The sequence below is a fragment of the Carcharodon carcharias genome, chromosome 14, assembly GCF_017639515.1.
Source record: "Carcharodon carcharias isolate sCarCar2 chromosome 14, sCarCar2.pri, whole genome shotgun sequence".
Lineage (NCBI taxonomy): Eukaryota > Metazoa > Chordata > Chondrichthyes > Lamniformes > Lamnidae > Carcharodon > Carcharodon carcharias.
In genome coordinates this window covers 31,276,517-31,289,465 of record NC_054480.1, presented here as the reverse complement: position 1 = coordinate 31,289,465, position 12,949 = coordinate 31,276,517, and the positions used below count along the sequence as shown (strand labels likewise).

The following is a 12,949-nucleotide window of genomic DNA, read 5'->3' as shown; positions in this document are numbered from 1 at the left end:
CTAAATCAATTTAGGCAGACTTGTAAGTGATGGTCCCATAGAATTCAATGGATGGGTTGCAGAGCAATTCTGGTATATGTGATTGGGAAATTTCTGAGCTTGCAGCGGGATGAGAAACTGTTCCAAGGAATTTGCTCCAGGTTTCATGAAAAAGTTATAATTACACATCCTACAAAGAGCCACATGTTTCTAAATCTATGCGGAACATAACCTTTATCAAACACTGGTTCAGTCTCAGCTGGAGTATTGTGTTCAATTTTGGACACCACACTTTAGGAAGGATGTGGAGGCATGTGAAGGATTTATAAGAATGATTCTAGGATGAGGGACTTCAGTTACATAGATAGGTTAGAGAAGCTGGGGCTGTTCTTGGAGAAGAGAAGGTTAAGAGGAGACTTGCTAGCGGTATTCAAAATCATGAGGGGTGGGACAGAATAGGTGGGGAGAAATTGCTCCCATTGGCAGAAGGGTTGAGAACCAGAGGGCACCAGTGTAAGGTGAATGGCAGAAAAAGCAAAGTGACAGCAGAGAAAACATTCTTAGCAGCAAGTGGTTAGGATATGGAATGCACTGCCAGAGAGTCTGGTGAAGGCAGATTCAATCGTGACTTTCAAAAGGAAAGAGGATAGTTATCGGAAGAGAGAAAATTTGCAAGGCTACGGGGAAAAGGTGGGGAAGTGGCATTAGCTGAGTTGCTCTTGCAGAGAAATGGCAGGGACAGGATTGGCTGAACGGCCTCCTTTTGTGCTGTAATCATCCTATGATTCTATAAGCAGAGATGTCTACATTTTTAATGAACACATGGCATAATTTTTTAATCTAAGGAAAAGGTATCAAAATTCCCAAAGGGACTTGTTAAATTTTAATCACTGGAAACTTTGCGACTGACAGTTGAATGGGATCATGTAGGAATTCCAGACACAGTATAAAAGAAGATGGCAGCCAGCTTTACTGCAGCAGAATAAACATGGTCTCCACAGAAACCACAATGAAATATTTCTGTATTTATTCAGTTTCCTTTCTATTAGTTATTACATTGAAATTCAGTCTTAAAAATATCAGAAACCCAAAGTGATACAACAGCATACAATATGTAGCCCAATGTTAAAGTCAGCATGTCAATGGTCCCTTTTGCCCTGCATACCACCTTCCCCCCACAATTAGATTAATTCTCACATATGCCATTAGATACTTTACACGCAGATTAATTCATCTTTTGTTTTTTGCTGTTGTGTGATTCAGCCTCTGTAGCAGTCCCTGTGTGTTCGACTCTCAGCTGCAGTCAGTATCTGGGTTTGTGTTGTCATATATGATGTGGAAGGGCTGCACCAGCTTCATGCCCACCTCTGTCAGGATGAGAAGTCCTCGTGCATATTTGTGTTGTGGCTGCACTGCAGACAACCCAGGCTTAGACTGCGCGAGCTAGTATATGAGTTATACCTCAAGGTACTCCGGGCTTCTGATCAACTCTGTGCTTCTTGTCCTCAATCCTTTTTGGTTGCACTGAGCTGTCCTCCCAGAAGGCATCACTGCCAGTCAGTGATGAGAGATGGTGATGGGTCAGTGTCAGCTAGAATCATATTTTTGGTGGACCCCATGAAGACTTCTCATGGACTCCAAGAGGGCAGTGAATCTTTGGTTGAGAACCCCTGTCCTAGAGAGTCTCACTCAGGTTGGTTTTGTTAATAGCTCAGGCTAATGTCCAATTCAGGAAGCTACTCTAACTGTCATGCCAGTGCAAAGCCAAACTGCATTGCACTGACTACAGTTGTGAAAGTGCCATAACATACTTTAGAGATGATGATTGCAATTTCAGCACATTCAGCCCATTGTGCTTGTGTTTCTCAAGGGCAATTAGGGATGGGCAATAAATGCTAGCCTTGTTAGTAATGCTCACATCCCATTAACAAACATTAAAAAAACCACATCTCCTGGTAATTTCCTCAGGATTTCTCCTGATTGGCAGTCATAGCTTCAGTGTGAATCCTGTTTTTGCGACATTATGGAGTTTTTTGCCAATCTTCACAGAACTCATGGTGGTAGGTCAGGAGAATCCTCCACGGAAATTCCTGCTGACTGCATCAGTAATGTAGAAAAGCTACAGATATGATATATTGAATCACTGAAGGATGGACCAGTGGAATGCCTGAAAACTTGAATGCTGACCTAGGCCAGTAATTTACTCAGAGCTCCTCTTGCTCCAATGCAGTAACGTCGCTAGAAGTGTGGTGGAAACTCCATTTACCTGATCTATTTCATTATTCAGAACCAACTCTAACACTGCTTAAGTTCTCATAGGCCTACTAATGTAGTGCTTGAGGAAGGAGTCCTGTGCACGTAGGAATTCCATTCCCTTTTCTCCATTTACTGTAGATGACGGCATATAAGTTGACCAAGCATTTAAGATAACCCCATTTTGTGGGTGCAAAATCATGTTTTTGCATATACTTTGCATATAAATTGACCCCCTCCCCAACTCCACCATTTCAGCCACGAGATGCTATGTAGTCAGCCTCAGTTTTTCACTGCGCAAATGGATGTTTTACTTACCAGTACCTTAAAACTGGATGCAAAGGATACGGGCTGTGTTGCAAAGATGCACCAGAGTTTAAGGCATGCCCACACAGAGCAGACCCCATGTGAAAAAGACAAAGATAGCAACTGCCCTCCCCACCAGTGGTTTGTTTTTATACTCTTTGTATAAGTCAACATTTGACGCCTTGAAAATTTCCTCCAAAAGTTGGGGTCGATTTATATGCTGAAATCTATGGTACTTGCTCCTTGTTCAATCATTAAGTAGATAATCTGTCCGAACTATAATTTGGTCATCTCATCTCTCAATTCTGACAAGATTTCTTCTTCCATTTCCTTCCCTATTATTAACACTCAAGACCACATTGAATAGGGTGGGTGGGGGTCTATAATACACATCTTCTAGCGTAAGAGTCTTTTTGGAGTTGGAATGATATTCACTCTGTGTCTATACCCCTTTCACATCTACATAAATCACTCAACAGCCATGTATTCCCTCTTGTACCAATATTAGCGATTTACTACCTCTTTATCTTTTCTAACCCTCTTAAATATATTATTTCCTTGTATGTTTATTTTTCACTTCTCACTAATGTTGTTAGTCCTGGATTTTCTTATTATGTGATTAGATCCCCAACTTTATTTTCCACAATCTGCCAATTGCAAAACATAAATTGTAATCTGTGTTTTGCTTTTCTATTTCTCATGGATTTTTTCCTAATCTCCTACCCTACCCGTACTTCAGATTTCCCTATTTATAACTGGTCGTCCATTTGATTTTATTCCTCTGCTCCATACCCCAATTCTAAATTGTTTCCTGCATGAATATTATTCAATTCTATTTTCTCAGCCCCCCCTCCTCCCTGTCTTAGTTTAAATACTTAGTCACTTATTTTATTTAACTGTGCTATGCTATATTAGTAATTATCCATCATAGATTCGCACTTATAGGAAAATGTTTTATGGATGTTCGAATGTGTATGCAAAATATGAATTATTATCGTATTGCATTGTAACACTATCTTAGGGAAGAAAATATTATTTGTTTACAGGGCATCTTTTGAGTACAGCTGAAGTGGAGTCTGCATTAATAGAGCATGCTGCTATAGCTGAAGCTGCTGTTGTTAGTCACCCCCACCATATAAAAGGAGAATGCCTCTACTGCTTTGTCACTCTGAGGGATGGACATGAATTTACTGACACACTGATCTGTGAACTAAAAGATCAAGGTAATAGTTTCTAGAGTACTGCAGATTTGGACTCAATAGTTAATTTAAAAAATGATGGTAAAGTATCTTGAATACATTTGACAAATGTTTATCAAAGATGAGTTATTGCTTCCTGATGTATTTAGTAACAGTTTTTTAAAAAAAGGCAGTTTTTTTTCATTTCCTTGTCCCCTCCCCTCCCCCACCCCCATTGAAATTCTTCAAAGTGTATAGCCGGCTTGTCCAATGGTCATATGCCCCAATGTGGCCCTCGGAGGCAGTTTTCAAAATGCCGGTAAGTGGAATGGAAGATTCTGAAAGAAACTGCTCCTCCAGTCACAGGCTGTTCCTTTCCCACGTTTGCTCCTGATAGGCTGATGAGATAGTAAGTAGTGTGAGAGATTGTGACTGTGTGGGAGAGAGTGAGCGCGGGGGAGAGAGAGGTAGAGAGCGAGCGAGCGCGGGGGAGGGAGAGAGTGAGTGAATGAGCAAGCGAGCACGGGGGAGGGAGAGATTGAACGAGCGCACACAGGGGAGGGAGCTGGCGAGCAAGCGCGCGTGGGGGTGGGGGCAAGCGGCTGAAAGACAGCAGCCTTCCAACAGCTATGCTGAAACCATTGGGATAGCATTGGTAGGAGTATTAGGATAGGAAAGGCATATGGAAGACAGGCGCCAAGGGAATATACAACGGTGATTGGTTGACCTTTATATGCAATATAGTATGATTTTACTTTATAAGTGAATTCACTTATAAATTTGATTTGGAATTTTTATTTTGTGGTGATATTTATTGTTGCATTGTGGTCCAACAGCACTGTGATGGTCAGTGTGATGGGGAGGCGGTGGCATAGTGGTATTGTCACTGGACTTGTATTCCAGAGACCCAAGGTAATCCTCTGGGCACCCGGGTTCAAATCCCACCACGGCAGATGATGAAAATGATGGCCATGAAACCATTGTTGATTGTTGTAAAAACCCATCTGGTTCACTAATGCTCTTTAGGGAAGGAAAACTGTCGTTCTTACCCGGTCTGGCCTACATGTGACACAAGACCCAGAGCAATGTGGTTGACTCTTAAAAATGCCCTCTAAACGAGAACATTTAGGGATGGGCAATAAATGCTGGCCTAGCCAGCGACGCCCACATCCCATGAACGAATAAAAAAAAAGTAACAGGCAAGGTATGGGAGTGTTGGTGAATGGGGAATTGGCATATTGATTAGCAATGTCAGCCTTGGATAAGTTCCAGGTAGAAAAGGTTTGTCAAGTTTGGCTCTTCCCTCTTGTTTCTCTTTCTCCTCATGCCCCTGCTGCTCAGCTACTCGCTGTCTAGTTGGTGGCCAGAGCTGTTACCTCTTGATGATGCAGTTGTACAGCAAGCAGCAGACCACCATAAATCTGGGCAACAGCTCAGCTGAGTATTGCAAGGCTGCTTCAAAGTGGTTCAAACAGCAAAAGCATTGTTTTAGCATGCCAGTGGTTTGCTCTCTGTCACATTTTGTGTGGCAGCATGGCTTTCATTGTATTCATGCTAAGCATATATGTGTGGGTTTTGCACCAGAGCCATCAGCCATGTTTATCAGCAGGTAGCCCTTGTCACCCAGGAGCCATCCTTTGGTTTGCTGTGGTGGCTTAAATGCAGCGGACCGCCACAAAACAAAGACATCCTGACTGCACGATTCAGTGCCTCTAGTCAAACACTAGTTGAATATTGAGGAAATTCCATTCATTTCCAGTATTGGACAGAGTTGATATCTGGTGCCTGCAAAGTGATGTGCATGCAGCCAATGGTGACCTTCACCATGGGGGAGCCTGCAATCCTACTAAAGTTACATGCTCGATCCGCCTGCTCATCTCTGGATAGAGGGAATGATATGTAGTTAGCTCTCATTGAATAGAGCCTCTGTTGCCACCCATATGCAACAGTGGATGGCAAATTGCAAGATGTTGCTATCATCTCCAGATCCAGGCACACAGAAGTTTATCAACATCGTCACCTTTACAGTCACTGACAATGCAGCCCTCCCCCTGCTCTGAAGTTGCAATTGTGGCTGGAAAAAGTACAAATAAGGTATTTGGTGCAAGATAAATCCCATGGTGTCATCTTTCATTATTTAGTTGCCAGTGTTTTCAAATATATCTCTTCGTTCAGTCATTAGCTTATTCAAAGAACCTGAAGTACAGTAATTTTACCACATTGCCAAACTGCATGAAAATGTTTGTTTGCAGGACCATTCTGGTGCATGTCAAAATGTTGATGAACCAAAAAGATAAAATAATAGCTGGGGAATACATTTAAATGAATGATGGAACAATGATAGGGTGACTAACCCATCAACTGAAACTTATATTGGCAGTCAGAAGCTGGTTAGCAGAGCTGTGTCTGTGTGATCCTAAGGTCTTGCACTTATGGAACCTTGCTATTTTAAATAGGTAGTAATTTCACTGCTCTAAGTAGTGCAGGGTCAGGGCATTTGAGAATGGTGTGGGTGGCCACACCTATTTTACCTGCATGCATGATACTTGAATTTAGGAGAAGAGGAAGCTACATATGTAAACTTAAATCTAAGTGGGCTCTGTTCAGCAATCTTGCCCCATCAGTGAAATTTCTAAAGTTGGAAAGTAACCATCAGTACTCTATTATGCAGAACAGTACAGTTCCTCAGTTATTAATATAGAGTTGGCTTCACACTGGCTGCAGCTGTAATACAGCACTAATGGTAAATGTTCACCTCCCTTTAACGTCAGCGGGATTTCATCCGTTTTTTCATTTGCAAGTATTGGCAGATTCGCAAACAGCCACAGTCCAAAAAAGGCCTATCAGTTGCCTGAAGGAAAGCACTAACATTGCAGAACGGCAGAAAAATGCAAACCTCTGACTTTGTGAACCCCTGAAATCCTCTTGTAAACTCCAGAACTCCAGTTTTAAATTCTATGTTCAAAGTTCTCAGTAACAATAATGAATTTAAGCAGCATTATACCGCACATTAAGAATCAGAAGTGCAGATGAAGAGTTTAATTAATATATTTTTTAACTGATGCCACAGATTCTGTTTTGTTCCAACTCAAGGATATTAAGTAATTCATGATTCCAAACGATTGTCATCTTCCTATAGGTTTGCCCAAATATGTGCATTGAGCTGTGTGGAATTAGCAGTCTGATATATCTGGTATCTTTTTTTTAACCTGTGGAGAAGAGCAGGACATTTGCATTAGATATTTATAACAGCTCTGTAGCAATATTATTCTGATGTCGAGAATTAAAAGTTTAAAAATCTAAATCCTTCAAAGTACACCAAACCCAGTCCCAGAAGTTGGCAGATGACATGCCGTCTTTGCCAGTGTTGAAAGGCATACCAATGTCCATCTTCAGCCCCATCAGTTTCTCTGTTCATATTCCAAACTTAAGATCTCACTTAGAAATTAGTTTGTGACAGAAGTGAACATGTTTTGAGAGCTTCCTGCAGTGTTTTATGGCAGAAGGAATATATGCAGGACCTCACCTGTCGTGTGGAGGTCCATCTGCTGGCTTCATAACTAAGCCTGTTATGTTATTCCAATATGATTTAAGACCTATATGTTCATGCGTATGAAACATAAGTATCCAAAGTGCCACATCACTGACTAATGCACTACAATCTGGGTATCAAACTAACAATACATCAGTCTGCAGCACATGGTATAATGTGATAAATAATCGATGAAGCTCCAGTGTTTGAGTTTAAAAGTGTGATTATTTCAAACTTCTGGGAACCACAAGACATAACGCTTACCTTTAAATGTAAATATAAATGCAGGGGATAATCAGACTGGGTGTTTAGGACATGGTCCCTAGAACTCATATTCGTCCTTTTTCTGATTGGGAATATGGAACCTGCCTTTTTTAACCACCAGGATTGTCTTTGTGATTTCAACATATCAAATGGATTTGTGTACGTTTCTCTCCATTCTGTAGGTATTTTTCAAAAATTAGACATTACCAAATCATTAATGAAAACATCTTACTGAAATGCTGGTTTCCTAGTTGAAGGCTACATGTACACTATATATCACACTACGACATCACACTATATCCTATGTATTTATGCAATGAGTCTATCTTAAGGGAATTTTCTAATCTAAAGTATGCTTTCATATTTCGGAAAGTCAACTTCCATTAACAATTTTATTTTTGAATATTACAGTTCGAGAAAAAATAGGACCTATTGCCACTCCTGATTACATACAGAATGCTCCTGGGTTGCCAAAAACCCGTTCTGGTATGGTATATAGTGTAAATACATCTATCTACTTTTAAACATGTTTAACTCTGTTGTATTCAGTTTTTGATTTCCTGCCTTAAAGGTAAAATTATGAGACGCATTCTGAGGCAGATTGCCCGAAATGAGAAGGATCTTGGAGATACGTCAACTCTTGCAGATGGGGCGGTTATAGAAGAACTCTTCAACAACAGGTGTAAAACAGCTTAAAACAGAGATTCTGTTCCTCAATTTAAATTGCAGTGTAAAACTTGTAATTTAACAAGTATATGTGCATGCTTGGGGAAGAGCAAACAAGATCTATTGGATGTCTGAGTCTAAAGGACCAGAAGAAGCACTAGTTACATAGATTATGGTGATGAATGATTGACTTGTGGATGATAGTCTTGTTGCTTTATCTTTTTTGATGCATATCTTTTATAAGGGAAATAATATGAATAAACTATCCATTAGTAATATGGTTGATTAAGTTGTTGTAACTTTTTTTAAAAAGCACCACTTTGAATATCTTTGTTTTAATTGCATTGTATTATCTGTATTTTTATATTTTTTACTTTGCTTTGGAGTCAATATAACAACCAAACATTCCAAGCTATTTTAAACACAAGTTTGAACAAATTATATTTAACAAATATACAACACTTATGAAAATATGAAAATTAGTTGATTGATAAATATTTCCATTGTGGATAGCAGAAAAATATCAGGCTGTATTGTGTGTTTTTGCTTTCCCTGTCCAATGCCATTTAAAATTTCAATTGTCCCTTTCTGTCTGGAGTGTTAACAGTTATGGACACTACCTTAAATACCTTTTTTTACTGTGAAATTAGAGAGGATATACTTTTTGGGGTAAAAAATAAAAAAGTGCATTATACTTTTAATCCTTGAAGCATTAATCCCAGCATTTCTTCAGGTAACTATGGAGATACTGTTTATTTACCAGACAAGAATTTTAAACCAGGTGAGCAACAATTGTTTGTGTGGAACAATTAGAGCTGTACAAAGCCATATTTTTTATTGAACAAAAATGAAGCTATTTATGTTTGCAAATGTTGTACCTTGTACACTGGCAGTGCATTAACTGTTAAATGTGATGGTGATGTGTATACTCCAATTAAAGCTTCTCATATAAATCAAGTCCAGATTAAATATTGAAGAATTGTTTGCAGTGTTTTCCTAGGCAATTTTTGGCTCCCAAATTCATATGCTTACACATACCCAGTGACAGCACTCACTTAAATAGTCCTCCACAGCAATGTTTTACTCCCAGTTAGAATTAATTATTCTTAGCTCCAACCTCCATTTTGTTCAACATTGTGATGGCTAAAATACAATCGCGACTCCACAATGCTGCAAGTCTTATGCAATTATGTCAGTATTCATAAGAGTAAGTAAGCTGTAGCTTTCCACTGTTAAAGGTCCCCATGAACAAAACCATTATTTTACCTAGATTAAATCTCTTGCATCTAGTACATCCTTTCTGTTTGTCATACTTCCTGTGCAGCAATTTTGTAACTTCTGGGTATTACTTGCTTTGTGTACTTAGCATGCAGTCCTCCAAACACTATATGGTATTGCTGCTTCTATAAGATCCAACTCCAATATCTGATTCTCTGTGTGCTTCCTATAAATTTTATTAATCAGTTCAATGCCAGGTAAAGATAATTTCATTTTATTTGATTGTACCCCAATTCAACGTTTATTTTACCCACCAATCTACAAGGAGCCAATCTTGTTTCCCCTTAGAATTCTGGTCTCCTTGCCTGTTCTATGAACACCTCATTCATGTACCTACTTCCAATAGTGAGCTGAAGTAGAATGGTGTTGTGACAAACAGTGGGGATAGGAAGGTGAGATAGAAAATTAGGGTAAAATCAAAACATAAAATTCAGTTTGTGACTGGCCACATCCAATAACTGATTGCTGTCTCGTAATCCATCACCTCAAAGGTAGTCCATAGCCTTTGCAAGGTTCCTCCTTTGTCAGCATCCAGCACCTAAAAATGTGACCTGCAGCTCTTGTCAGCACCCTTACCTACCACACCACATTAAGTTCCACTCAAAAAGAAAGAGAATCAGAAGAGTGTAAGGAGAGAGATGAGATGAAAAACAGGTAAGAAAATATGTTCAGATTTACTGTGAGCAATGCTATGGGAGCAGCAGACCTGGTGATTTTATGAAAATGTTTCTTGAGCAAACTAAATAGCAATTCCTCCCTCCAGTGTCCCAGCATATAGTCCATAAATTCCAGTTACTTCACTTTTATTAAAGCACTCAGTTTTATCATTTTAAATAAATTTGTTCCTTTTTATATTTTAAGTTAATTTGGCAAAACTTGACGTTAAGTGAAATATTGTGAGATAAATTGCAGTTTGACATTAACACAGCTCTAGTAATTTTGATTAGGTTTTCGGGAAATAAACAGCATAAATACATTTATTTGTCTTATGTGTCTTTTAATTTATGAACTACTTGAGAACTGAAACATCAAAACAGTGGTTCTTAAACTTTTTAGTAGGTGAACTACTTGGCTGGGGCAGAAGACCCTACAGACCGCCTACAGGTCCTATTCTACCACTTTCGCTTGCCACTGCAAAAATGCCTCATCGGAATTAATGAGAAGAATTGCATTGCTTTCAATTAAACACCAATGAGGTGATGTCTGGTTCCATGTTAGAGAGCTTCACTCTCATGTCAGGCTCTGCATTTAGCTGATGATTCCTCTGTTTTCAGTCACACAGGTGTGGAAAAATCCAATCTCACTGCTGTATGTTAAAATCTTGCTTATAAAACTACATTGCTGTCGCCCGTGCTTATGATAAATTGTGATGTGGTGTTGCGCATCAGTGATTTATATTTTGGACTAGCTTGCTGCCTGCACACTTTGAGAACCGCTGTACAAGAGCATTAAATTCCGAACTAAGTAACCAGATCTCCAAATAGTAAGACTCAACACAGCAATTCTACAGCTGTTTCACCTACAGGGAGAGGGGGTTTAGCTGAATGTGTGAACAGGAGGAAATATTCCCGGCTGTGTTCAATGCACTTATGTATACTTTTGCAGGGAAGAATGGTGGAACATGAAACAACTCTTGAATCATTCTTGATTGTACTCCATACACTAAACCTATACATAACCAGGAGTTTATCAGAAAGGCATTGTTATGGTAGCATCGCCATTCCTAACCACTTTGTTCTTGTGATGTCTGTTGGACTGCATCATTGCTGCATGAAGAGCCTTTTCTTCCATCTACTATGCTTCGCTTAAATTTATGCCTAGATTTCAAACCATGGCTTTTTGTCTCATAGTTCCAAGGTTCTGTGAGGTAGATACAGGATAAGTGTAGTTTAAAAAAAAACCGTTGAAGTTTTCACTCACTGCACGCCTGTTTAGACTCTTCAGACAGAAATGGTTCCTGTATTGTCAAAACCATGATGATTGAACAATGTAGTTCATAACATGAGACTGATATCCTGCAGTTTTGCTGGATCATCAAGTTTTATTTATGCTTAATTTACACCTCACTCACATTAAATGTTCTAGTATAACAAGAAGTAAGCCAGTTGTCTGGTTTCTTGAGATTTTCTACTGAATCTGAGTCCTTTTAGAGAGTCCAGGATGAAAGAAAAAAAAGACTTGTATTTATATAGGGCAAAATTTTCCCCCCATTGGGTGGGGGGGGGGGGGGGGGAAGTGCGGGCATGGGTGGGCAGCCCTCCGATCAGCACCCCCATTTTTTGTGGGCAGGCCAATTAAGGCTCGCCCAGCGTGACATCCGCACGGAAGCGTTGTGCACTCCCTGGGCGGGTGAGCAGGGAATGGCAAATGCGGAAGTGTGCTCCTTCGCACGTGGAGAGCTCCGGTCTCCCTGAGACTAAGTGCTGCCTCAGGGAGATCAGTTCCCAAAGTGAAAAAGTTATTCTTACAAAAATTTCATTGACCATCCATGTCCCCTCATGTGACACTATCACATGAGTTGAAATATCGAACTAACTTTAAGTAAAGGTGAATTTTAATTCAGTCATGAAACTTCATCCCGCCCGTGGACAGTGTCACATGAGATGGGACATGTCAATGAATTTTATTTTAAAATTTTATTAAACTTTAAAAACCTTCATGAAACCTCATCCCGCCCATGGATGAGGTTTTATAATAAATGCGAAGGCCGCCTGGGCTCTTTACCTCCCGTCAACCTTAGGGTTGGACAGGCAGCACAGTTAAGTATTTTAATTGATATTGAAATGGCCTTAACAGACCTTTGACAGTTCAGCGGGCGCGCGCCAGTCAAACTGAAGATCGCAATGACGTGCAGTGACATCAGGACGCATGCCCGACGTCACCACGCGTCATTTTATGCATCGGTGAGCAGGGCCTGCCCCCGCTTGCCAACCCAAAGATTCTGGCCATGACGTCTACTCACTGTTATAGGAAACGTGGCAGTTAATTTCTGCATTGCAAGCTCCCACAAACAACAATGTGAAAATGACCATTTAATCAAGTTTTGATCATATAAATATTGGCCTGGAAACTAGGGATAACTGCCCTGCTCTTCTTCAAAATACTGTCATGAGATCTTTCATGTAATTTAAGAAAGCAAAAGAAGACTTGATCTAATGTCTCATCTGAAAGATGACACTTCCAACAGTACAGCACTGTCAGTACTGCACTGGCGTGTCAACCTTGAATTTTGTTTAAAGTGTCTGGAGTGAAACTTGAACCCACAACCTTCTGACTCAGAAGCAAGGGTGTGACTGAACCACGGCTACCACTTGATGTGGAAGAATTGATGGCTGAAGTAGTTTTCTTTCAGAACCGAGAGATTTTTTGCTTAAAATAAAGTTTTCACATGGCTGGCATCATTAATACAGCATCTACACAGCACATTGGCATGTAAACTCCATCAACTCTCATACAAGGAGAAACATGTAATAAACTCTCTTGTAGAAGAATA

The 12,949-nt window shown here is 39.9% G+C and overlaps 1 protein-coding gene across 2 annotated transcripts in view; it reads left to right on the top strand.

Moving 5' to 3' along the window:
* Window positions 1–9,135, top strand: part of acss2 (acyl-CoA synthetase short chain family member 2) — a 90,370-nt gene extending 81,235 nt beyond the window's left edge. For both annotated transcript variants that reach the window (XM_041204357.1, XM_041204356.1), the window contains 3 exons: window positions 3,585–3,761; window positions 7,924–7,998; window positions 8,084–9,135. In XM_041204357.1, the coding sequence (XP_041060291.1) occupies window positions 3,585–3,761; window positions 7,924–7,998; window positions 8,084–8,208 (377 nt within the window). In that variant the 3' untranslated portion in view covers window positions 8,209–9,135. The remainder of the gene's footprint in view (window positions 1–3,584; window positions 3,762–7,923; window positions 7,999–8,083) is intronic.
* The last annotated feature ends 3,814 nt before the right edge of the window (window positions 9,136–12,949 follow it).